Here is a 24,649-nt window from a genome sequence, read left to right as displayed (position 1 = left end):
GTACCCCCATGGGTACTAGTACCCCAGGTTGGGAACCACTGCTATAGATTGTAAGCTTGCAGCAGGGCCCTCCTACCCCCAAGTCTGTCTGTTGTTACCTAGTTTGTTTTATCACTGTCTTCAATTGTAATGCGCAACGGAATCTGCTGCGCTATATAAGACACTGGAACGGAATCTGCTGCGCTATATAAGACACTGTAACGGAATCTGCTGCGCTATATAAGACACTGGAACGGAATCTGCTGCGCTATATAAGACGCTGTAACGGAACCTGCTGCGCTATATAAGACACTGGAACGGAATCTGCTGCGCTATATAAGACACTGTAACGGAATCTGCTGCACTATATAAGACTCTGTAACAGAATCTGCTGCGCTATATAAGACACTGTAACGGAATCTGCTGCGCTATATAAGACACTAACGGAATCTGCTGCGCTATATAAGACGCTGTAACGGAATCTGCTGCGCTATATAAGACGCTGTAACGGAATCTGCTGCAGTATATAAGACGCTGTAACGGAATCTGCTGCGCTATATAAGACGCTGTAACGGAATCTGCTGCGCTATATAAGACATTGCAACGGAATCTGCTGCGCTATATAAGACACTAACGGAATCTGCTGCGCTATATAAGACACTGTAACGGAATCTGCTGCGCTATATAAGACACTGTAACGGAACCTGCTGCGCTATATAAGAGACTGTAACGGAATCTGCTGCGCTATATAAGACACTAACGGAATCTGCTGCGCTATATAAGACTCTGTAACGGAATCTGCTGCGCTATATAAGACGCTGTAACGGAATCTGCTGCGCTATATAAGACTCTGTAACGGAATCTGCTGCGCTATATAAGACGCTGTAACGGAATCTGCTGCGCTATATAAGACGCTGTAACGGAATCGGCTGCGCTATATAAGACTCTGTAACGGAATCTGCTGCGCTATATAAGACACTGTAATGGAATCTGCTGCGCTATATAAGACACTGTAACGGAATCTGCTGCACTATATAAGACGCTGTAAGGGAATCTGCTGCGCTATATAAGACGCTGTAAGGGAATCTGCTGCGCTATATAAGAGACTGTAACGGAATCTGCTGCGCTATATAAGACACTAACGGAATCTGCTGCGCTATATAAGACACTAACGGAATCTGCTGCGCTATATAAGACACTGTAACGGAATCTGCTGCGCTATATAAGACACTGTAACGGAATCTGATGCGCTATATAAGAGACTGTAACGGAATCTGCTGCGCTATATAAGACACTAACGGAATCTGCTGCGCTATATAAGAAACTAACGGAATCTGCTGCGCTATATAAGACTCTGTAACGGAATCTGCTGCGCTATATAAGACACTGTAATGGAATCTGCTGCGCTATATAAGACAGTGTAACGGAATCTGCTGCGCTATATAAGACAGTGTAACGGAATCTGCTGCGCTATATAAGACACTGTAACGGAATCTGCTGCGCTATATAAGAGACTGTAACGGAATCTGCTGCGCTATATAAGACACTAACGGAATCTGCTGCGCTATATAAGACACTGTAACGGAATCTGCTGCGCTATATAAGACACTGTAACGGAATCTGCTGCGCTATATAAGAGACTGTAACGGAATCTGCTGCGCTATATAAGACACTAACGGAATCTGCTGCGCTATATAAGAAACTGTAACGGAATCTGCTGCGCTATATAAGACTCTGTAACGGAATCTGCTGCGCTATATAAGACACTGTAGTGGAATCTGCTGCGCTATATAAGACAGTGTAACGGAATCTGCTGCGCTATATAAGACACTGTAACTGAATCTGCTGCGCTATATAAGACACTGTAACGGAATCTGCTGCGCTATATAAGACACTGTAACGGAATCTGCTGCGCTATATAAGACGCTGTAATGGAATCTGCTGCGCTATATAAGACGCTGTAATGGAATCTGCTGCGCTATATAAGACACTGTAACGGAATCTGCTGCGCTATATAAGACACTGTAACGGAATCTGCTGCGCTATATAAGACACTGTAACGGAATCTGCTGCGCTATATAAGACACTGTAACGGAATCTGCTGCGCTATATAAGACACTGTAACGGAATCTGCTGCGCTATATCAGACACTGTAACGGAATCTGCTGCGCTATATCAGACACTGTAACGGAATCTGCTGCGCTATATAAGACACTGTAACGGAATCTGCTGCGCTATATAAGACACTGTAACGGAATCTGCTGCGCTATATTAGACACTGTAACGGAATCTGCTGCGCTATATAAGACGCTGTAACAGAATCTGCTGCGCTATATAAGATGCTGTACGGAATCTGCTGCGCTATATAAGACACTGTAACGGAATCTGCTGCACTATAGAAGACGCTGTAACGGAATCTGCTGCACTATATAAGACGCTGTAAGGGAATCTGCTGCGCTATATAAGACGCTGTAACGGAATCTGCTGCGCTATATAAGACGCTGTAACGGACAACAAGGGGAACTAGGCAGCTACATGGTGCAGAAACAGAAGGTGCTGCCCCCTATCCTCATACGCCAGTGGGAGCAACATAAATACCATTATCAGAATGCTGCAAGCCAGTAGGTGATATATCTGTAGCTGATGGATTATGTTTTATGAATTCTCTCCCCTGGCACCTCTCCGTGTTTAAGAGGAAGGTTGCGGTTTGTGGTATTAATTCGGGCACCCCTGTCTAAGTCAGAAGTGTCTCATACTACACTACAGGGAGATGTTGAGTGCTGTGATTTCGCGAGTGACCCGCGAGGCTGTGATTTCGCGAGTGACCCGCGAGCCTATGATTTCTGGAGTGACCCGCGAGGCTGCGATTTCGCGAGTGACCCATGAGAACGGTATTGTACGTAATATATTGATCTTTGGTGTTCTCTTCATTCTAGGACTCGGGCGATATCTCGCGAGGAGAAAAATGTCCAGAATTTCCTGGAACAGCCCAAAGAGAAGTGGCTGGAAAGTGCCTTTGAGGTGGACGGACCCCATTATTTTACAGTCTTAGCGCTACATCTCCTTCCGACAGAGAAATGGAAAACCATCCGCATAGATGTACTGCGGCGGCTGCTTGTCGTCAGCCACGTGCGAGCTGTCTCCCCCGGAGGGGCAACCAGGTAACGTGCGTCCCTGTAATACCGCTGATCCGGGCTCAGTCCCGGGACAGCATGGCGGGCCTCCATTGGCTAATTCACTGGCAGAACCCTGTCTGAGGAGACTGGTAAACTGCAGACCTTCCCGTAGGCACACAGGCCTCTTACGTTAAGTTCTGAACACCCAGGTCCACCAGTAACCAGCCAAATCTCCTCTTCCTCTAAATGGAGCTAATGGTAGTAATCGTCCCTGGTAACCGCTGGACCATGGCCCTGGGTTATCCCACGTAGTCCAAGGAGACATTGGTGGCATCTGCCAGTCCTCCCGTAGCGCAGGAGAGTGCGAGGATCCTACCCACCTGTCTGTACATATAAGGCCACCCGTAAGGTGCAGCCACTGGCTGGAAACCAGGACTCTTCTTGTCTGAGGGCAGTTACTGCTGACTCGCTCGGCTTTTAGTGGGGCATGAAAGCTGTCAGGACTCCCTGGGGGCGAATGTTGCGTCTCAACCCTCAGTTGCCAAGTGAATTTCCCCAGAAGCACCGAGGCGGGCGGGCGTGCGAGAAGTCATTAGCAGAGTGTAAGTGGTTATACCGGAGAGATTCCTCAGCTAGGTGAGCCTGTCTGTATGGGCGGCATGTTCTCTCTGAGGCTCTACACGCCCACTCTGCGCCTAATTGTTTTCTTTTTGTGTACTGAGCGTTACATAACTCTGTCTGTGATAGACGTGTATGTGTGTTCCCTGCCCCAGTGACAGCCATTCCAAACACTGTGAGAACATACAAACTCCAAAGGAGGAATTGTACACATGCCAGCCATGCTGCATTATCTCTCGCTATAGCCAGTTGTGTATTCTGTACACACACACACACACACACACCCATCCTGCACATCTGCACTCACATCGCACTGCAGTCTCCGGCACTGAGAGATCAAAGCGCCCTGTCCTGTCTGTCCGCAAAGATGTGGCGTTAGTGGTCACTCACGGCTGCACAGTCACATCACGCTGCAGTCTCCGGCACTGAGAGATCACAGCGCCCTGTCCTGTCTGTCCGCACAGATGTGGCGTTAGTCAGTGGTCACTCACAGCTGCACTTTGTTCTCCCCCTACAGGCTGACTGAGAAATCTGTGCGAGACTATTCGGTGTATCGGTCCAGCCTGCTCTTCTGGGCCCTGGTTGACCTCATTTACGTCATGTTTAAGGTAACTAGTCCGTCTGATTGTGACAAGTATACAGGTAACATTGCTGCTGCTGAAGCACATTGGAGGCTGTACACAGCTCTGTCTGTCACCAGCTGTCACACAGAGTCCTGACAGCGCTGGTATGTGTCAGTCCCTCCTTTTGCTTGCAGCGTGCGACTCGCCCAGTGCTGGCATCCCAGCCAGAATTAGGGCTGATCAGATGCTGGTCTAATGTTTTAGAGGTAAATTACCAGTCGGTAGCCGCGGTTCCCTTCCTTATATTCTGGAGCCACCCCCTTCCCTCGCTCTGGCTCCGGACTCACAGACACTGTACGTAGCCCTACAAGGCTGCAAACCAACGGCCGTGACTTGGCACTTACTCCCTGGGCGAGCAGTAATGCTTAATTGAATTTCTACCTGTACATGTTAAACCGTAGATGCCTTTATAGTGTGCGATCCATCAGCGGGGGATTGGGATTTTTACGCATGTTTAATATCACTGCTCCACCGGCAATCCCCCGCCAACTCAACAGTCAGGGGATCGAGGGTTTGCCCCAATACAACGGCTAAAGACCAGGCTACATAAAGGCGTTATTGCATGATAACGAAGTATATGTATGATATTACTATTATAGCGGCGTTCTGCTGTATTCCATCGTTTTTTACTTTAAACAGAGCTTTTCATTGTTGCACAGCAATGACCCGAATTGTGTTTGCGTTACAGAAGGTACCGATAAGTAACACAGAAGGAGGCTGGTCCTACTCGCTGGCCGACTACATCCGGCTTAACGACATGCCCATCTATGAAGCTGCCGACAGAGCCTTGAAGACGTTCCAGGACGAGTTCATGCCCGTAGAGTCTTTTTCAGAGTTCATGGATGTGGCTGGTTCGTATCCTTTTTATCCCTCTCCTTTGTCCTGACATTTGTTTGGATAACCAGGTTCAGTCACGGCAGGTAAACAGGTGCAAGTCTAAATCTGCTTAGTGGGTGCACCTTAACCCCTGTGTATCCCCGCAGTCTGGAGTCCAGCTTAGTTTGCTGGTCGGTGCGGCCTCTCAGGCCTAGTCTCGCAGTGGAACCTGTCTCATAGTTAGTATTTCCCATTATCCTGCCAGTCGCCCCAGGAACCCACTAGACGGCTTTCATCCCTTTCTCTTTGTCTTCCAGGTCTTTTATCTGACATCAGCGACCCAGACAGCTTTCTTAAGGATCTTTTGAACTCTGTTCCTTGAGCTCCCGTGTGAGGAGTCTGCTTTTAGCCTGTGGATGCTGTTTTCCTCCCCTGGGTGTTGCAGTAATGTTTTTCCTCCATTTTATTTTTGTTTTGTCATTTTGGTGAACACGGGGAGGAAGGCGCGTTGGCTCACTCGCTGTCCCGGAGGTCTGCCGGTAACCCCGCGGTCTCGTCTGGCGGCTAACACACTTCTTTTTAACTTCAGTTTCTGCAACCTTCGATTTCATCACCATAAATCCAGACATAGCCGCCCCAGCCGGCTGCCACTTTGTGTGTGTTTTAGTGCATTTGTGTGAGTTGCACGTTCAGTGATGGACGATGGGAAGCCAAAGTGAACCGTGAAGCTAGCACTTTACTGCCACCGAGAATCCCAGGATGGACGCGATCATCTCTTCGCTAATTGCATGAAATTTCCAGCCCACCAAAGAAAATAATGCATGCCCACGTTCTCTTAAACATGTTCTTGTGTGTCCCGGCAGCAACCAATAGTGGAACCGGTCAGGGGCAGCCATCCAATGAGCTGCGATGTCCTCCTTCCTCTGCGGACCCCTTCGTTGCTGTAGCCGATACTACAGAAGAACGCAATCATTTATAGATGTGTTTTGATGACAATCTGGCCATCACGTTGCGCTGAGTCAGACTGGCGCAGACGGAGCTTCGCGTGAAACCCTCATTGTTTGATTTGGAATCTAACTATGTGTCCATTTGTGCGGTCTGCTCACTGGTAAAGAGGCGTCTCCGGCAGTCAATTAACGTAACCAGCTGTTGTTCGCTTAAGATAAAATGTAATAAAGCTTTTGTTTCTCAGTCCTGAGTCCTTTGAGAGATGACGATTTGCGATAAGTAATTGATGCTGCCTGACCTGGCGTGTGTTTCTGCATTTCATCTTCCCTGCTCATTTCATTACTGCCCCCAACGCGTTTGTCCAATCCACCTGCAGCAATAGGCAAACACTGAAGCCAATATTTAGATGTTGTAAGGAAATGATATCGGATGACTTTGCAAATCCGTCAAAATGTTTTAGAGCCAGCAGGGGAATTAGGTATTAACGGCGCCGCATATTCTGACCCGCGAATCCCTATGTTTCTCGTTGGACAGAGCTGCCATTTGTTTGCATCACGATGGGAGCTGCCTGGCAAAATCCATACGTTGAGTGGAAACTCATTAATATCGGAGCGGATTAGCATATAAATGAAATATTTCTGCTGATTGGCACTTGTGCAATAAGGTAGTTTTGGGATATTTAGTTGCAGGGCAGGAGCGTTCCTGTCTCCGCTTCCAAGCTGCGGGCTGCTTATGTCAGGATAAACCGTCATTTGTCAGCCCAGCAAAAGATGTTTACATGAATCTGAGCCAAAACACATTGTCGGAGATGTTCTTAAGATGCAGGTGGAGGAACAACTAGTGCCGGGAAATACATAACAGCAGGAATAAAAATAATCTCTCTGCGATGTCATTAATCAGCCTTATACCAGTTACGCCCCCTGGTATCTCTCTACATCCTGGGGAAAAAAAGGACTGGCTGACGCTTCGGGGAAATACCCCATCTGTACCATGTCCTGATTTACTGCCCAGTTCCTTCTTTCAGCTCATCCCTGGTTCTCCGACTTCTAGTCCTTAGTTTGCTGTGTTCATATCAAATCCTTGCATTAATCCTGCAACTGATTCATTTGGTTTCTGTGGTCCCCTAAGGGGGTTAGGCAAAGCCGGGGTTTCTGTGGTCGCAGGTGCGACTTTGTGCACCTCGCTCCCGCTACATCGCTCTTTCCTTGTGTACATCTGTGTGTAGGGAGAGAGTGAGACTGAGCCGTACGCATCTACAATCCTTGTTCCAGCCCAGTAGCAGACTATGGTCTTCCAAATAATTGTGGTGTTTGTAGGCAAACCCTTACCAAAAACACCCTTACCAATGAATCATCCTATATAGCAAAAGCCTAACTCTGCGCCTCACCTCGATGGTGCGCCGCGGGTCACTGGATGGTGCCTGATGGCTCTCTGTTCAGTTACGCACCCACAGCGCACGACAGAGCACCGGATGCCAGTAGCTGATGATCACCTTCTGGTAACTAGTTTGGGAAAACCATAGGGGCGTTTAAATCCTAAATAAATAACCTTAGATCTGCGTGCACATTCTGAGGGAATAGGGTGGGCAGCTGACATCCGGTAATGTGGTAATTAACGCCAGTAATGGACGACCCAATTCGCTCCGATAACCCGGCACGTGAAACCAAATCCATGACAACAGCCACGTTTTCACGTGCAAATAGCTGTGGTGGCTGAAATATATTTACTCCTGAAGAACGGAACCTGGCTGTTTTCAGGCGTAAATAGATTTTTTTTTTCCTTTAAGTGACCAATTAATCGCTATGGAAACATCTGGAAAAATCACAAAAACCATCTATTGGCGTGATAGGATTATTTGTGCGTTGGTGGTTTAAGTGTGCATCATACAGAGGCATGCTTCGTACTGTGTGTGTGTATGTGTGTATATATATATATGTGTGTGTGTGTGTGTATATATGTGTATATATATATATATATATATATATATATATACATACTGTATATGAATCGTGCTCTATGCTCCTATTAGTAATTTATGTGACGTAGGTATAATAACCGGGAGGGACAGGAGATATTTTGGTGTTGTCTCCATCCCTCCTGCATGAAAGGTTTGACATCTGTATTTCAGCTCAGCCCAAACCAGGTGTGAGGACCAGTATTTCCTAATTCTCGCACCGTATGGAGTGTGATGACATCAGCAGCTGCACCTGATGACATCACCCGCTGTCTGCAGTATGTACTGGATCTGGGAATCGGTAACCAGGCTGACCAGTCTGTGCGCCCAGGTCTCCAAGTATAGGTTTACCATACTGCACCTATAAACCGGGACATTTGTGAATTATACAGGTTCTAGGTGCATCATTTGCAGCGTCCTCCATCCCTTTCTATAGTTATTGTATATCTGCCTCCCAGCCTATCTGACCGCCTGCATAGCACACTGGGTAGTAGGAGGCCATTGCTTCTCTCTCTGTGCGCCCCAGCTCATTTGCCCAGTCTACAGACCGCCCACAGCCCCCTGTCCGGTACTGTGCCTGTCCTCAGCCCACAGCCCCCTGTCCTGTACTGTGTCAGCCCGCAGCCCCCTGTCCTGTACTGTGCCTGTCCTCAGCCCACAGCCCCCTGTCCTGTACTGTGCCTGTCCACAGCCCCCTGTCCTGTACTGTGTCAGCCCGCAGCCCCCTGTCCTGTACTGTGCCTGTCCACAGCCCCCTGTCCTGTACTGTCAGCCTGCAGCCCCCTGTCCTGTACTGTGTCAGCCCGCAGCCCCCTGTCCTGTACTGTGTCTGTCCGCAGGCCTGAGGCTATAGTAACTAGTCTCCAATAACCGCTATACCCCACAATAGGCCGCAGCCAGCCTGGGTCCAGGAGAGGAATTGCTGGATCGCATCTGTGATCCAGCAATTCTCCCGGGTTCTGGTGGCAGCAATCCCGGCCTCCTGTTCTGCAGATGTAACAAGACACTTATGTGTCCTGGGTCGGGATTGGCAGCCGGACGGACCGATGTGTGCATGCCATGAATGGGTTAATCCGTCACATTGCTGCTAGCTGACATGAAAGCTTACGGGTCTGATCACCAGTTGCCATCTCCAGCACAGAGCCGGTGCCAAGCTCTCTGTCTGCACCTGTCCCAGTCCTGAGCTGGGAGCTATAAGCTTTTCCCAGTCACTGCGTGTTCTCCATGTTCCTCGTGCCGCGCCCAAGGAGCGGCGCCTGGATCTTCCCTCCATCTCCTACACCCCGCACTCTGGGTATATCCCATAAAATGATTATTACATCTTTGTGATTAACACATTAGCATTCCTGGTTCTGTTCCAGAACTGCCAACGTGCACCTGTAATAACAAGATAATCGCTGGCGAATGGGCACATCACACTATCCAGGCTCATCCCGGCGCTGCTTCCTAGGACATAGGTGGGGTGTTGAGCTTATAGAACTGTTCCTCTAGCTGGCATGTCACATGGTCCATTACCGAAACACAGACCGCCGGGATGCGCTCTTCTCCAAACCCATGTTCCTTCATCTGATTACGGAATCCTTATCGCTGTGATATGGAGAATTCCTTATTACCAGGGTCTGGTGCATTGTCTTGTGTCCCCAAAGGAGCAAGATCTCTTATTTGATATATAGTCATTTGTGTGACATCACTACATTGCAGAGAGCATTATATGGGTGGATACTGTCTGTTAATGTAATGTTCGCATTCTCTGAAGTAGAGGGACATGCGACGGAGAGAGGGTGCGCAGGGGCCGGTGGGATGTGCATACACATTTCATCCCTGCGCAGCTTTGTATGCCAGCCCCTGCACGCTGTCTCCATTGCGAGTCCCCTCCACATCCCTCTGCCACCTTCCACCCTCTGTCTCCGCCCCATCTCATGTCACCCCACATCTTCCGCCTGCTCCACCATCAAACCGATAGCTGGAATTTCAGGATTAGCCACCCTAATGACAATCTATTAATATGGTGGTTCCCAACCCTGGTACTCAAGTAACCCCTTACAGTGCACGGTTTCCAGGTCACCCGGCAGGTGCACAGGTGCGCTCAATGTTCAGACACATTTTAAAAGATCCACAGGTGGAGCTAATTATGTCACTTGTGGTTCTGTGTGGAGACCTGGGGTACGTGCACTGTTGGGGTACTTGAGGACCGAGGTTGTGCCCGCTGCATTTATATATCCAATGTAAGAACAGTGGACACTCAGCAATATCCATGCAGAGAACTGTATTATATTGGGATGCACAGGACTTAATAGTGGTTGGGATGTCAGGGGTCAGAATACTGGCACCAGTATCCCAACAGGAGTCCGCTATGTATACTTACCCTTCCTTTCTGCCGGCAGCGCCCTCGAGGGCTTAGACCAATGCACATGCGCACATCTCCGTAACAATGCCATGGTGGCCATTTTCCCAGCAGCCCCTGTACTGGGAATGTGCAGAGCACCAGTAAAATGGTCGCCATGTAGTTTTCCTAGTGATTATTTGTGCTCCTGCTGCCGCTGATGGAGGACGCCGGAGAGATGAACTTGGATCCCTGGAAGTGGTTCCGGTTGAGAGATCTACAGTGTATCCATAGACAGTCAATAGGTCTACCCCAAAAAGGTCGACAGGGTTAAAAGGTCACCAAGGTGAACCTGGTGCCTGCGTGGGGGGTGTTGTTAAGCTGCTATCTGTGGGAAGTGAATTCCTTAGTGGTTATGAGCAATGTAGAGGGGGATAGCTCTAAAACATGTAATTATACACGGAGAAATATCAATATAATATTTATTTACTAACACATGAACATATATAAAATGGTGTTAAAACAATAATCGGGACACACAGCAGTTACTGTCATTCCTCAGTCTTGCACAGTTGCTGCAATCTCAGCGATACAGATGGTTTTGTCAAGGCTGCAGGAGGCAGGATGTGAGGTGGTACGCAGATAGATGGGGCAGGATGTGAGGTGGTACGCAGATAGATGGGGCAGGATGTGAGGTGGTACGCAGATAGATGGGGCAGGATGTGAGGTGGTACGCAGGTAGATGGGGCAGGATGTGAGGTGGTACGCAGGTAGATGGGGCAGGATGTGATGTGATACGCAGGTAGATGGGGCAGGATGTGAGGTGGTACGCAGATAGATGGGGCAGGATGTGAGGTGGTACGCAGATAGATGGGGCAGGATGTGAGGTGGTACGCAGATAGATGGGGCAGTATGTGAGGTGGTACGCAGATAAGCAGATAGATGGGGCAGGATGTGAGGTGGTACGCAGATAGATGGGGCAGTATGTGAGGTGGTACGCAGATAAGCAGATAGATGGGGCAGTATGTGAGGTGGTACGCAGATAGATGGGGCAGGATGTGAGGTGGTACGCAGGTAGATGGGGCAGGATGTGAGGTGGTACGCAGGTAGATGGGGCAGGATGTGAGGTGGTACGCAGGTAGATGGGGCAGGATGTGAGGTGGAACGCAGGTAGATGGGGCAGGATGTGAGGTGGTACGCAGATAGATGGGGCAGGATGTGAGGTGGTACGCAGGTAGATGGGGCAGGATGTGAGGTGGTACGCAGGTAGATGGGGCAGGATGTGAGGTGGTACGCAGGTAGATGGGGCAGGATGTGAGGTGGTACGCAGGTAGATGGGGCAGGATGTGAGGTGGTACGCAGGTAGATGGGGCAGGATGTGAGGTGGTACGCAGGTAGATGGGGCAGGATGTGAGGTGGTACGCAGGTAGATGGGGCAGGATGTGAGCAGATACGCAGGTAGATGGGGCAGGATGTGAGGTGGTACGCAGATAAGCAGGTAGATGGGGCAGGATGTGAGGTGGTACGCAGATAGATGGGGCAGGATGTGAGGTGGTACGCAGGTAGATGGGGCAGGATGTGAGGTGGTACGCAGGTAGATGGGGCAGGATGTGAGGTGATACGCAGATAGATGGGGCAGGATGTGAGGTGATACGCAGATACGCAGGTAGATGGGGCAGGATGTGAGGTGGTACGCAGGTAGATGGGGCAGGATGTGAGGTGGTACGCAGATACGCAGGTAGATGGGGCAGGATGTGAGGTGGTACGCAGGTAGATGGGGCTGGATGTGAGGTGGTACGCAGGTAGATGGGGCAGGATGTGAGGTGGTACGCAGGTAGATGGGGCAGGATGTGAGGTGGTACGCAGATACGCAGGTAGATGGGGCAGGATGTGAGGTGATACGCAGGTAGATGGGGCAGAATGTGAGGTGGTACGCAGATACAGAGGTAGATGGGGCAGGATGTGAGGTGATACGCAGGTAGATGGGGCAGGATGTGAGGTGGTACGCAGGTAGATGGGGCAGGATGTGAGGTGGTATGCAGGTAGATGGGGCAGGATGTGAGGTGGTACGCAGATACGCAGGTAGATGGGGCAGGATGTGAGGTGGTACGCAGATATGCAGGTAGATGGGGCAGGATGTGAGGTGATACGCAGGTAGATGGGGCAGGATGTGAGGTGATACGCAGGTAGATGGGGCAGGATGTGAGGTGATACGCAGGTAGATGGGGCAGGATGTGAGGTGATAAGCAGGTAGATGGGGCAGGATGTGAGGTGATAAGCAGGTAGATGGGGCAGGATGTGAGGTGGTACGCAGATAAGCAGGTAGATGGGGCAGGATGTGAGGTGGTACGCAGGTAGATGGGGCAGGATGTGAGGTGATACGGAGGTAGATGGGGCAGGATGTGAGGTGATACGGAGGTAGATGGGGCAGGATGTGAGGTGATATGCAGATAGATGGGGCAGGATGTGAGGTGATACGCAGGTAGATGGGGCAGGATGTGAGGTGATACGCAGGTAGATGGGGCAGGATGTGAGGTGATACGCAGGTAGATGGGGCAGGATGTGAGGTGGTACGCAGGTAGATGGGGCAGGATGTGAGGTGGTACACAGGTAGATGGGGCAGAATGTGAGGTGATACGCAGGTAGATGGGGCAGGATGTGAGGTGGTACGCAGGTAGATGGGGCAGGATAAGAGGTGGTACGCAGGTAGATGGGGCAGGATGTGAGGTGGTACGCAGATACGCAGGTAGATGGGGCAGGATGTGAGGTGATACGCAGGTAGATGGGGCAGGATGTGTGGTGGTACGCAGATACGCAGGTAGATGGGGCAGGATGTGAGGTGGTACGCAGGTAGATGGGGCAGGATGTGAGGTGATACGCAGGTAGATGGGGCAGGATGTGAGGTGATACGCAGATACGCAGGTAGACGGGGCAGGATGTGAGGTGATACGGAGGTAGATGGGGCAGGATGTGAGGTGATACGCAGATAGATGGGGCAGGATGTGAGGTGGTACGCAGGTAGATGGGGCAGGATGTGAGGTGATACGCAGGTAGATGGGGCAGGATGTGAGGTGATACGCAGGTAGATGAGGCAGGATGTGAGGTGATACGCAGATAGATGGGGCAGGATGTGAGGTGATACGCAGGTAGATGGGGCAGGATGTGAGGTGGTACGCAGATAAGCAGGTAGATGGGGCAGGATGTGAGGTGGTACGCAGGTAGATGGGGCAGGATGTGAGGTGGTACGCAGGTAGATGGGGCAGGATGTGAGGTGGTACGCAGATACGCAGGTAGATGGGGCAGGATGTGAGGTGATACGCAGATACGCAGATAGATGGTGTGGCCGGAGAGCCCGGCACACGGGGTTAATGGCGGCCACAGCACTGAAGGGGTTAACTCTCTGTGCTTTGCCGTTATCCAGGACAAGGGCACTTGACATGTTTTAAACTGTATGAGTAGCACTGAGCTAGGACTGCATCATATATTGGGTATATTGTATTGAATATTGAGGAATGCATTCTGGACTTACAATGCACTTTGTACATTTCTGGGGGGAAGGAATTTAGCAAATCTTGGTGATAAGGAAATTTATGTACTATATGTGATGGGTCACTGAACCCAGGCCATCCTGTGTGCCAGGTGTTGGTAATGCAGACATTTGTGTTTCTTTATGTAAACATGTCCAGGAGATAAATATCTCCCCTGTTCCTGGAATTTATATATGCTAAGGAAATTGGACTCATCCTTTGTAGTATGTAATCTTGGTTCTTTATGCACTAGAAGTAACATGTCAGATTGAGATGCAAATTGTAAATGTATGGGGGAGGATCTGACAATGTCAGTGTGTTTTCTGTCCTTATAAGCAGGGCCTGTGAGCCCAAGTTGTTGTACTTCTGCCTGTATCTGAATGCTGTAACATCACTTGTATGCTGTACCTCCTAGGGACCTAGGAGAGGGCTCTTTTCAGAGCTTCTACTTGAGCAAATAAACCATCTTTTGCCCAAGAAGTCTGCTTCATCTGCGACCAACAGAATTAATTGCAATAGTTCCGTTCTCCGGCTGTTCTGGGCATAGCATCCAGCGTCTCCGAGTCTCCGCTCTGCCAGCTACCAAAGCAGAGGTCTGGTCCGTGACCAGTGGGGGACCAGTCGACACCAGCAGTGTGTCGACGCAGGTAGTACTCAGGGCCAGCGGTTGGGCCTGAGGAGGTATCCGTGGTTCCAGACGCCACGTAGTAGGAGTCTGGTGGTGGCAGCGATAACCCCGCCCACTGCGTAGTGGGCGGAGTCAGTAACAGGAGGTTACTGACGGTAACAGGGAATCCCCTATTGGCCAGGTCCCGTGAGACCAGGAACCGCTATCTGTGGACCCGAAGGGCGTAGCCAGAGCTAAGGGCAGGCGTCCGGTCACAGAAATTGGTGGCAGCGGTGGGATAACCCAGGCGGCTCTTCAGTCACCCGATTGGAGAAGCCGCGTTACTCAGGGAAGAGTAACGGCAGCCAGGAGAACGCGCAAGATGGCGGACTTCAATGGAATGTCGAAGGATGACCTCGAGATCGTGTGTCGGGAGAAGGGTGTGGATATCCCTTCCAAAGCAACTGTAAACGAAATGAGGGCGGCGCTCAAGCGCTTGGAGGAGTCGAGTCGGGAGGAGGTGCAGCACGCTGATGGTGACCGTGTCCAGGAGGACAGCCACACAGAGGACCTTCATCTGGACCCGGTGAGACTCACAAGCCCCGCCCCCTCTAGCAGCAGCCATGTTTCCCAACATTCCCTAGCAGGGCCAGGATCCGTGTGTCCCAGGGTGGGCGGCACGGATAGCCTAGCGGATCGGCTAGCGGAACTAGGGGAAAGGGCAACGGAACAAGAACGCATGCTCATCATTCGGATGTGGCATGCGGAGCGGGCACCACAGGCCGTGGTACCCCGAGGACCGTTGTCAGCTGCTACCCCACGAGCGGGACGGATTCAGTTTGCCAAGTTTGCCGACAGCGATGGGGACATTGATGGACATTTGCAAGTTTTTGAGAGGACTTGTAAACTGCATGATTTGCCCAAACAGGAGTGGGTAAGACACCTTGTGCCCACCCTGCATGGAGAGGCCTTGGAGGCCTATCGAGGAGTGGCCAATGAGGACTGTGGGGACTATGATGTTGTCGCCAAGGCCCTCCTCCAACGGTTTTTTGTAACTCCTGAGTCCTACAGGAAAAAGTTTCGGGACTTGCCAAAGAATCCGGGCAGCACCCACGAGCAGTTTGCCACCCAGCTGCGGCAGTACTTGGTGAAGTGGGTGCAGGAATCAAAGGCCACAACCTGGGACACCCTGATTGATGTGATCTGCAGGGAGCAGTTCTACCGCAGGTGTGCCCAGGAAGTGAAGGAGTGGGTGCTAGATCGGGAGCCACCCAGTGTAAAGATGGCTGCCCAGCTAGCGGACAAGTATGTGGCAATTCGGTCACAGGGGCTGAAACGCCCAAGTAGCAGCCCACTACAAAGGACTTTACCACCAGGGGGACACCCCTCTTCAGCTCATCGCCCCCCAAAGCAAGCATCTTCCAACCCGGGTGCTCTTGGCCAGCAATCGCCCCGCAGCGTCCCTGCGAGTAATCAGGGATCATCGGAGCCACACCTGGTCAAGAAGTGCTACAGCTGTGGGAAAATCGGACATCTGAGGATGAACTGTCCCACACTGCCGGCACCCCAGATTCGCGCTACCAATCCGAATGCTGGATCCCGGCTTGCTTGCTTGACCCGTGGAGATGAGCCCACAGAGACTGTACCCCCTCCAGTCAGTCCGATGGAGTGTGGTGAGAAGCAGGCAGACTCTGCTGATAGAGTCACCTGCATGGCCATGCGGCCTCTACAGAATATGTGGCGGCACCTGCAGTCGGTCCAAGTGGGGCCCCTGCAGGGGGAAGGCCTGAGAGACTCTGGGGCCTCAATCACTGTGGTGAGCCCCAGACTGATTGATCCTGCTGCAATCTTGCAGGGTCGCACTGCCAAAGTTACAATGGCAGATGGAGCGGAGCGAGAGGTACCCATGGCCAGAGTCTACCTGGATTGGGGGGCTGGACCAGAGTTGCGAGATGTTGCCGTCATGGATGGCCTCCCAACAGATGTAGTCCTGGGGAATGATCTTGGGGGTGGAATCGTTACTACATTTGCTAACGCCATCGCCTGGAGTCAAGCTGCCAGACTACAGTCCTTACCATCGACACCAGCACAGCCCAGCCCAGAGGAAAAGACCACAGTGGCCAGACAACTGCCAGCACAGCCAACCACAGCATCAACCAGCCCAGAGGAAAAGACTACAGCGGCTAGATCAGCGCATCTCCCCAGCATGCCTTTTGCCTCTGGTGTGCCTACGTCCCCTAGCAACGCAGAGGATGTGTGTGCCAGCTTGTTGTATCCTGTGGGGGTACCCAGCGATGCTCCTGTTCCTAGTGGTTTGCCAACTCCGGCGGTGAGTATGAGTGACCACACTGACCTTGACATGACTGACCCAAACCAGAATGACCCTAGACATCCCAACCTAGATGCCCCTGTAGAGTGTCCCCCTTTAGGAGAAAGTGAGGGGCACTGGCAGGGGGTTCAGGAGGCTCCGCTCTCTGACCCATCCCTGACAGGCATACGGTGCCAAGCTCGCAGCGGCCTTGATGGGGTGGGGGTGGGGAGTGTGCCCGGGCAGGAAGGGTTCAGGCCCAGGGTAGTCAGGAAGGTAGAAGGGGATACACCAGAGAGGGTGGGTTCCCCAAGACGTAGGTCCTTTGAGGAGGACAGGAGGGCAGGTCTGACAGTTGTTGCAGACGGGTGCCCGAGAGAAGTGACAGGGGTGCAGTGCCTGGAGGATCGTGTGGGAGGAGACAGGGGTTGGCCCAGACCAGGGAAGGTAGAGGCGACCAGAGGCTGTCCCCAGCCCACAACCCCCAGACAGGTACTGACCTTAGAAACTGTAAGACCCTACAGACCAGTTGTCCCTGACTCTAGTTTGGTAGTGACGTCCCTTACAGTAGTGACTAGGAAGGGTCTTCCCAAGACAGTGGACTGTACACCTGCTTGTGAGTTGGCATTCCAGTCGCTGAAGGAGGCTCTGGTACCAGCTCCAGTGCTGATGACGCATATTTATTACCAGGACATTGTGGTACGGACTATTGCGTCACTGCACGGACTGGCAGCAGTACTGAGCCAGGAGGAGCCATGTGGGCAGGAGCACCCTGTGGCTTGTGTGAGCAGAATACTGCTATGGTGGGAGGTGGGGTATGCCACAATTTGGACACACTGGGTGGCAATTGTGTATGCAGCAGACCAGCTTTGGCACAGATGGTGCCACTGGCACCCCACTGGGGTGAAGGAACACCCACCTGATGAAGGTTTGCCCCCTTCATTGGGGGAAACAGACAGACTGTTGTTGTGGGGCCTTGAACTTGGACACTGTGGTGACTGTGTGGACTTTCAGCACCAACCGGATATGGCCCACTGCAGTCTGGAGGAACTGTCTAGGCTGGGGGCCAACACCCCCAGGCACTCCCAGTAACCCCCAAATGGGCTGCGGGACCAGGAGCCAAATCGTTGGGACATGGCCCTCTGGTTTCCCGCTTGAAGGGGGGGGAAGAAGTGTGGCCGGAGAGCCCGGCACACGGGGTTAATGGCGGCCACAGCACTGAAGGGGTTAACTCTCTGTGCTTTGCCGTTATCCAGGACAAGGGCACTTGACATGTTTTAAACTGTATGAGTAGCACTGAGCTAGGACTGCATCATATATTGGGTATATTGTATTGAATATTGAGGAATGCATTCTGGACTTACAATGCACTTTGTACATTTCTGGGGGGAAGGAATTTAGCAAATCTTGGTGATAAGGAAATTTATGTACTATATGTGATGGGTCACTGAACCCAGGCCATCCTGTGTGCCAGGTGTTGGTAATGCAGACATTTGTGTTTCTTTATGTAAACATGTCCAGGAGATAAATATCTCCCCTGTTCCTGGAATTTATATATGCTAAGGAAATTGGACTCATCCTTTGTAGTATGTAATCTTGGTTCTTTATGCACTAGAAGTAACATGTCAGATTGAGATGCAAATTGTAAATGTATGGGGGAGGATCTGACAATGTCAGTGTGTTTTCTGTCCTTATAAGCAGGGCCTGTGAGCCCAAGTTGTTGTACTTCTGCCTGTATCTGAATGCTGTAACATCACTTGTATGCTGTACCTCCTAGGGACCTAGGAGAGGGCTCTTTTCAGAGCTTCTACTTGAGCAAATAAACCATCTTTTGCCCAAGAAGTCTGCTTCATCTGCGACCAACAGAATTAATTGCAATAGTTCCGTTCTCCGGCTGTTCTGGGCATAGCATCCAGCGTCTCCGAGTCTCCGCTCTGCCAGCTACCAAAGCAGAGGTCTGGTCCGTGACCAGTGGGGGACCAGTCGACACCAGCAGTGTGTCGACGCAGGTAGTACTCAGGGCCAGCGGTTGGGCCTGAGGAGGTATCCGTGGTTCCAGACGCCACGTAGTAGGAGTCTGGTGGTGGCAGCGATAACCCCGCCCACTGCGTAGTGGGCGGAGTCAGTAACAGGAGGTTACTGACGGTAACAGGGAATCCCCTATTGGCCAGGTCCCGTGAGACCAGGAACCGCTATCTGTGGACCCGAAGGGCGTAGCCAGAGCTAAGGGCAGGCGTCCGGTCACAGATGGTGCAGGATGTGAGGTGGTACGCAGATAAGCAGGTAGATGGGGCAGGATGTGAGGTGGTACGCAGGTAGATGGGGCAGGATGTGAGGTGATACGCAGATACGCAGGTAGATGGGGCAGGATGTGAGGTGGTACGCAGGTAGATGGGGCAGGATGTGAGGTGGTACGCTGGTAGATGGGGCAGGATGTGAGGTGGTACGCAGGTAGATGGGGCAGGATGTGAGGTGATACGCAGATACGCAGGTAGATGGGGCAGGATGTGAGGTGGTACGCAGGTAGATGGGGCAGGATGTGAGGTGATACGCAGGTAGATGGGGCAGGATGTGAGGTGGTACGCAGATAAGCAGGTAGATGGGGCAGGATGTGAGGTGGTACGCAGGTAGATGGAGCAGGATGTGAGGTGATACGCAGGTAGATGGGGCAGGATGTGAGGTGGTACGCAGATAAGCAGGTAGATGGGGCAGGATGTGAGGTGGTACGCAGGTAGATGGGGCAGCATGTGAGGTGGTACGCAGGTAGATGGGGCAGGATGTGAGGTGGTACGCAGATAGATGGAGCAGGATGTGAGCTGATACGCAGGTAGATGGGGCAGGATGTGAGGTGGTACGCAGGTAGATGGGGCAGGATGTGAGGTGGTACGCAGGTAGATGGGGCAGGATGTGAGGTGATACGCAGATACGCAGATAGATGGGGCAGGATGTGAGGTGATACGCAGATACGCAGGTAGATGGGGCAGGATGTGAGGTGGTACGCAGGTAGATGGGGCAGGATGTGAGGTGATACGCAGGTAGATGGGGCAGGATGTGAGGTGGTACGCAGATACGCAGGTAGATGGGGCAGGATGTGAGGTGGTACGCAGGTAGATGGGGCAGGATGTGAGGTGGTACGCAGGTAGATGGGGCAGGATGTGAGGTGGTACGCAGGTAGATGGGGCAGGATGTGAGGTGGTACGCAGATACGCAGGTAGATGGGGCAGGATGTGAGGTGATACGCAGGTAGATGGGGCAGGATGTGAGGTGGTACGCAGATACAGAGGTAGATGGGGCAGGATGTGAGGTGATACGCAGGTAGATGGGGCAGGATGTGAGGTGGTACGCAGATACGCAGGTAGATGGGGCAGGATGTGAGGTGGTACGCAGGTAGATGGGGCAGGATGTGAGGTGGTACGCAGATACGCAGGTAGATGGGGCAGGATGTGAGGTGGTACGCAGATATGCAGGTAGATGGGGCAGGATGTGAGGTGATACGCAGGTAGATGCGGCAGGATGTGAGGTGATACGCAGGTAGATGGGGCAGGATGTGAGGTGATACGCAGGTAGATGGGGCAGGATGTGAGGTGATAAGCAGGTAGATGGGGCAGGATGTGAGGTGGTACGCAGATAAGCAGGTAGATGGGGCAGGATGTGAGGTGGTACGCAGGTAGATGGGGCAGGATGTGAGGTGGTACGCAGGTAGATGGGGCAGGATGTGAGGTGGTACGCAGGTAGATGGGGCAGGATGTGAGGTGGTACGCAGATAAGCAGGTAGATGGGGCAGGATGTGAGGTGATACGCAGATACGCAGGTAGATGGGGCAGGATGTGAGGTGGTACGCAGATACGCAGGTAGATGGGGCAGGATGTGAGGTGGTACGCAGATATGCAGGTAGATGGGGCAGGATGTGAGGTGATACGCAGGTAGATGGGGCAGGATGTGAGGTGATACGCAGGTAGATGGGGCAGGATGTGAGGTGATACGCAGGTAGATGGGGCAGGATGTGAGGTGGTACGCAGGTAGATGGGGCAGGATGTGAGGTGGTACGCAGGTAGATGGGGCAGGATGTGAGTTGGTACGCAGGTAGATGGGGCAGGATGTGAGGTGGTACGCAGGTAAGCAGGTAGATGGGGCAGGATGTGAGGTGGTACGCAGATAAGCAGGTAGATGGGGCAGGATGTGAGGTTATACGCAGGTAGATGGGGCAGGATGTGAGGTGGTACGCAGATACGCAGGTAGATGGGGCAGGATGTGAGGTGGTACGTAGGTAGATGGGGCAGGATATGAGGTGGTACGCAGATACGCAGGATGTGAGGTGGTACGCAGGTAGATGGGGCAGGATGTGAGGTGGTACACAGATACGCAGGTAGATGGGGCAGGATGTGAGGTGGTACGCAGGTAGATGGGGCAGGATGTGAGGTGATACGCAGATACGCAGATACGCAGGTAGATGGGGCAGGATGTGAGGTGGTACGCAGGTAGATGGGGCAGGATGTGAGGTGGTACGCAGGTAGATGGGGCAGGATGTGAGGTGGTACGCAGGTAGATGGGGCAGGATGTGAGGTGGTACGCAGGTAGATGGGGCAGGATGTGAGGTGGTACGCAGATACGCAGGTAGATGGGGCAGGATGTGAGGTGATACGCAGGTAGATGGGGCAGGATGTGAGGTGGTACGCAGATACGCAGGTAGATGGGGCAGGATGTGAGGTGGTACGCAGGTAGATGGGGCAGGATGTGAGGTGATACGCAGGTAGATGGGGCAGGATGTGAGGTGATACGCAGGTAGATGGGGCAGGATGTGAGGTGATACGGAGGTAGATGGGGCAGGATGTGAGGTGATACGGAGGTAGATGGGGCAGGATGTGAGGTGATATGCAGATAGATGGGGCAGGATGTGAGGTGATACGCAGGTAGATGGGGCAGGATGTGAGGTGGTACGCAGGTAGATGGGGCAGGATGTGAGGTGATACGCAGGTAGATGGGGCAGGATGTGAGGTGATACGCAGGTAGATGGGGCAGGATGTGAGGTGGTACGCAGGTAGATGGGGCAGGATGTGAGGTGGTACACAGGTAGATGGGGCAGGATGTGAGGTGATACGCAGGTAGATGGGGCGGGATGTGAGGTGGTACGCAGGTAGATGGGGCAGGATGTGAGGTGGTACGCAGGTAGATGGGGCAGGATGTGAGGTGGTACGCAGATACGCAGGTAGATGGGGCAGGATGTGAGGTGATACGCAGGTAGATGGGGCAGGATGTGAGGTGGTACGCAGATACGCAGGTAGATGGGGCAGGATGTGAGGTGGTACGCAGGTAGATGGGGCAGGATGTGAGGTGATACGCAGGTAGATGGGGCAGGATGTGAGGTGATACGCAGATACGCAGGTAGATGGGGCAGGATGTGAGGTGATACGGAGGTAGATGGGGCAGGATGTGAGGTGATACGCAGATAGATGGGGCAGGATGTGAGGTGGTACGCAGGTAGATGGGGCAGGATGTGAGGTGATACGCAGGTAGATGGGGCAGGATGTGAAGTGATACGCAGGTAGATGGGGCAGGATGTGAGATGATACGCAGATAGATGGGGCAGGATGTGAGGTGATACGCAGGTAGATGGGGCAGGATGTGAGGTGGTACGCAGATAAGCAGGTAGATGGGGCAGGATGTGAGGTGGTACGCAGGTAGATGGGGCAGGATGTGAGGTGGTACGCAGGTAGATGGGGCAGGATGTGAGGTGGTACGCAGATACGCAGGTAGATGGGGCAGGATGTGAGGTGGTACGCAGGTAGATGGGGCAGGATGTGAGGTGATACGCAGATACGCAGATAGATGGGGCAGGATGTGAGGTGGTACGCAGATAAGCAGGTAGATGGGGCAGGATGTGAGGTGGTACGCAGGTAGATGGGGCAGGATGTGAGGTGATACGCAGATACGCAGGTAGATGGGGCAGGATGTGAGGTGGTACGCAGGTAGATGGGGCAGGATGTGAGGTGGTACGCAGGTAGATGGGGCAGGATGTGAGGTGGTACGCAGGTAGATGGGGCAGGATGTGAGGTGATACGCAGATACGCAGGTAGATGGGGCAGGATGTGAGGTGGTACGCAGGTAGATGGGGCAGGATGTGAGGTGATACGCAGGTAGATGGGGCAGGATGTGAGGTGGTACGCAGATAAGCAGGTAGATGGGGCAGGATGTGAGGTGGTACGCAGGTAGATGGGGCAGGATGTGAGGTGATACGCAGGTAGATGGGGCAGGATGTGAGGTGGTACGCAGATAAGCAGGTAGATGGGGCAGGATGTGAGGTGGTACGCAGGTAGATGGGGCAGGATGTGAGGTGGTACGCAGGTAGATGGGGCAGGATGTGAGGTGGTACGCAGGTAGATGGGGCAGGATGTGAGGTGATACGCAGATAAGCAGGTAGATGGGGCAGGATGTGAGGTGATACGCAGATATGCAGGTAGATGGGGCAGGATGTGAGGTGGTACGCAGATACGCAGGTAGATTGGGCAGGATGTGAGGTGATACGCAGATAAGCAGGTAGATGGGGCAGGATGTGAGGTGATACGCAGATACGCAGATAGATGGGGCAGGATGTGAGGTGATACGCAGATACGCAGGTAGATGGGGCAGGATGTGAGGTGGTACGCAGGTAGATGGGGCAGGATGTGAGGTGATACGCAGGTAGATGGGGCAGGATGTGAGGTGATACGCAGATACGCAGGTAGATGGGGCAGGATGTGAGGTGATACGGAGGTAGATGGGCAGGATGTGAGGTGATACGCAGATAGATGGGGCAGGATGTGAGGTGGTACGCAGGTAGATGGGGCAGGATGTGAGGTGATACGCAGGTAGATGGGGCAGGATGTGAGGTGATACGCAGGTAGATGGGGCAGGATGTGAGGTGGTACGCAGATACGCAGGTAGATGGGGTAGGATGTGAGGTGGTACGCAGATAAATGGGGCAGGATGTGAGGTGATACGCAGATAGATGGGGCAGGATGTGAGGTGATACGCAGGTAGATGGGGCAGGATGTGAGGTGGTACGCAGATAAGCAGGTAGATGGGGCAGGATGTGAAGTGATACACAGATACGCAGATAGATGGGGCAGGATGTGAGGTGGTACGCAGATAAGCAGGTAGATGGGGCAGGATGTGAGGTGGTACGCAGGTAGATGGGGCAGGATGTGAGGTGATACGCAGATACGCAGGTAGATGGGGCAGGATGTGAGGTGGCACGCAGGTAGATGGGGCAGGATGTGAGGTGGTACGCAGGTAGATGGGGCAGGATGTGAGGTGGTACGCAGGTAGATGGGGCAGGATGTGAGGTGATACGCAGATAGATGGGGCAGGATGTGAGGTGGTACGCAGGTAGATGGGGCAGGATGTGAGGTGATACGCAGGTAGATGGGGCAGGATGTGAGGTGGTACGCAGATAAGCAGGTAGATGGGGCAGGATGTGAGGTGGTACGCAGGTAGATGGGGCAGGATGTGAGGTGATACGCAGGTAGATGGGGCAGGATGTGAGGTGGTACGCAGATAAGCAGGTAGATGGGGCAGGATGTGAGGTGGTACGCAGGTAGATGGGGCAGGATGTGAGGTGATACGCAGATACGCAGGTAGATGGGGCAGGATGTGAGGTGGTACGCAGATAGATGGGGCAGGATGTGAGGTGATACGCAGATAAGCAGGTAGATGGGGCAGGATGTGAGGTGATACGCAGATATGCAGGTAGATGGGGCAGGATGTGAGGTGATACGCAGATACGCAGGTAGATGGGGCAGGATGTGAGGTGATACGCAGATATGCAGGTAGATGGGGCAGGATGTGAGGTGG

General features: G+C 52.4%; 1 protein-coding gene across 16 annotated transcripts in view; it reads left to right on the top strand.

Annotated features, from left to right (window-relative positions):
- UBR4 (ubiquitin protein ligase E3 component n-recognin 4) overlaps positions 1-6,343 on the top strand; it is a 76,755-nt gene extending 70,412 nt beyond the window's left edge. For all 16 annotated transcript variants that reach the window (XM_083161919.1, XM_083161918.1, XM_083161913.1 and 13 more), the window contains 4 exons: positions 2,916-3,140; positions 4,231-4,321; positions 5,025-5,187; positions 5,470-6,343. In XM_083161919.1, the coding sequence (XP_083018045.1) occupies positions 2,916-3,140; positions 4,231-4,321; positions 5,025-5,187; positions 5,470-5,534 (544 nt within the window). In that variant the 3' untranslated portion in view covers positions 5,535-6,343. The remainder of the gene's footprint in view (positions 1-2,915; positions 3,141-4,230; positions 4,322-5,024; positions 5,188-5,469) is intronic.
- Positions 6,344-24,649: the final 18,306 nt, after the last annotated feature.

Source organism: Crinia signifera, chromosome 19 (assembly GCF_055691185.1).
Source record: "Crinia signifera chromosome 19, ASM5569118v1, whole genome shotgun sequence".
In the NCBI taxonomy this organism is placed as follows: domain Eukaryota; kingdom Metazoa; phylum Chordata; class Amphibia; order Anura; family Myobatrachidae; genus Crinia; species Crinia signifera.
This window is presented reverse-complemented; position numbering and strand designations above follow the sequence as displayed.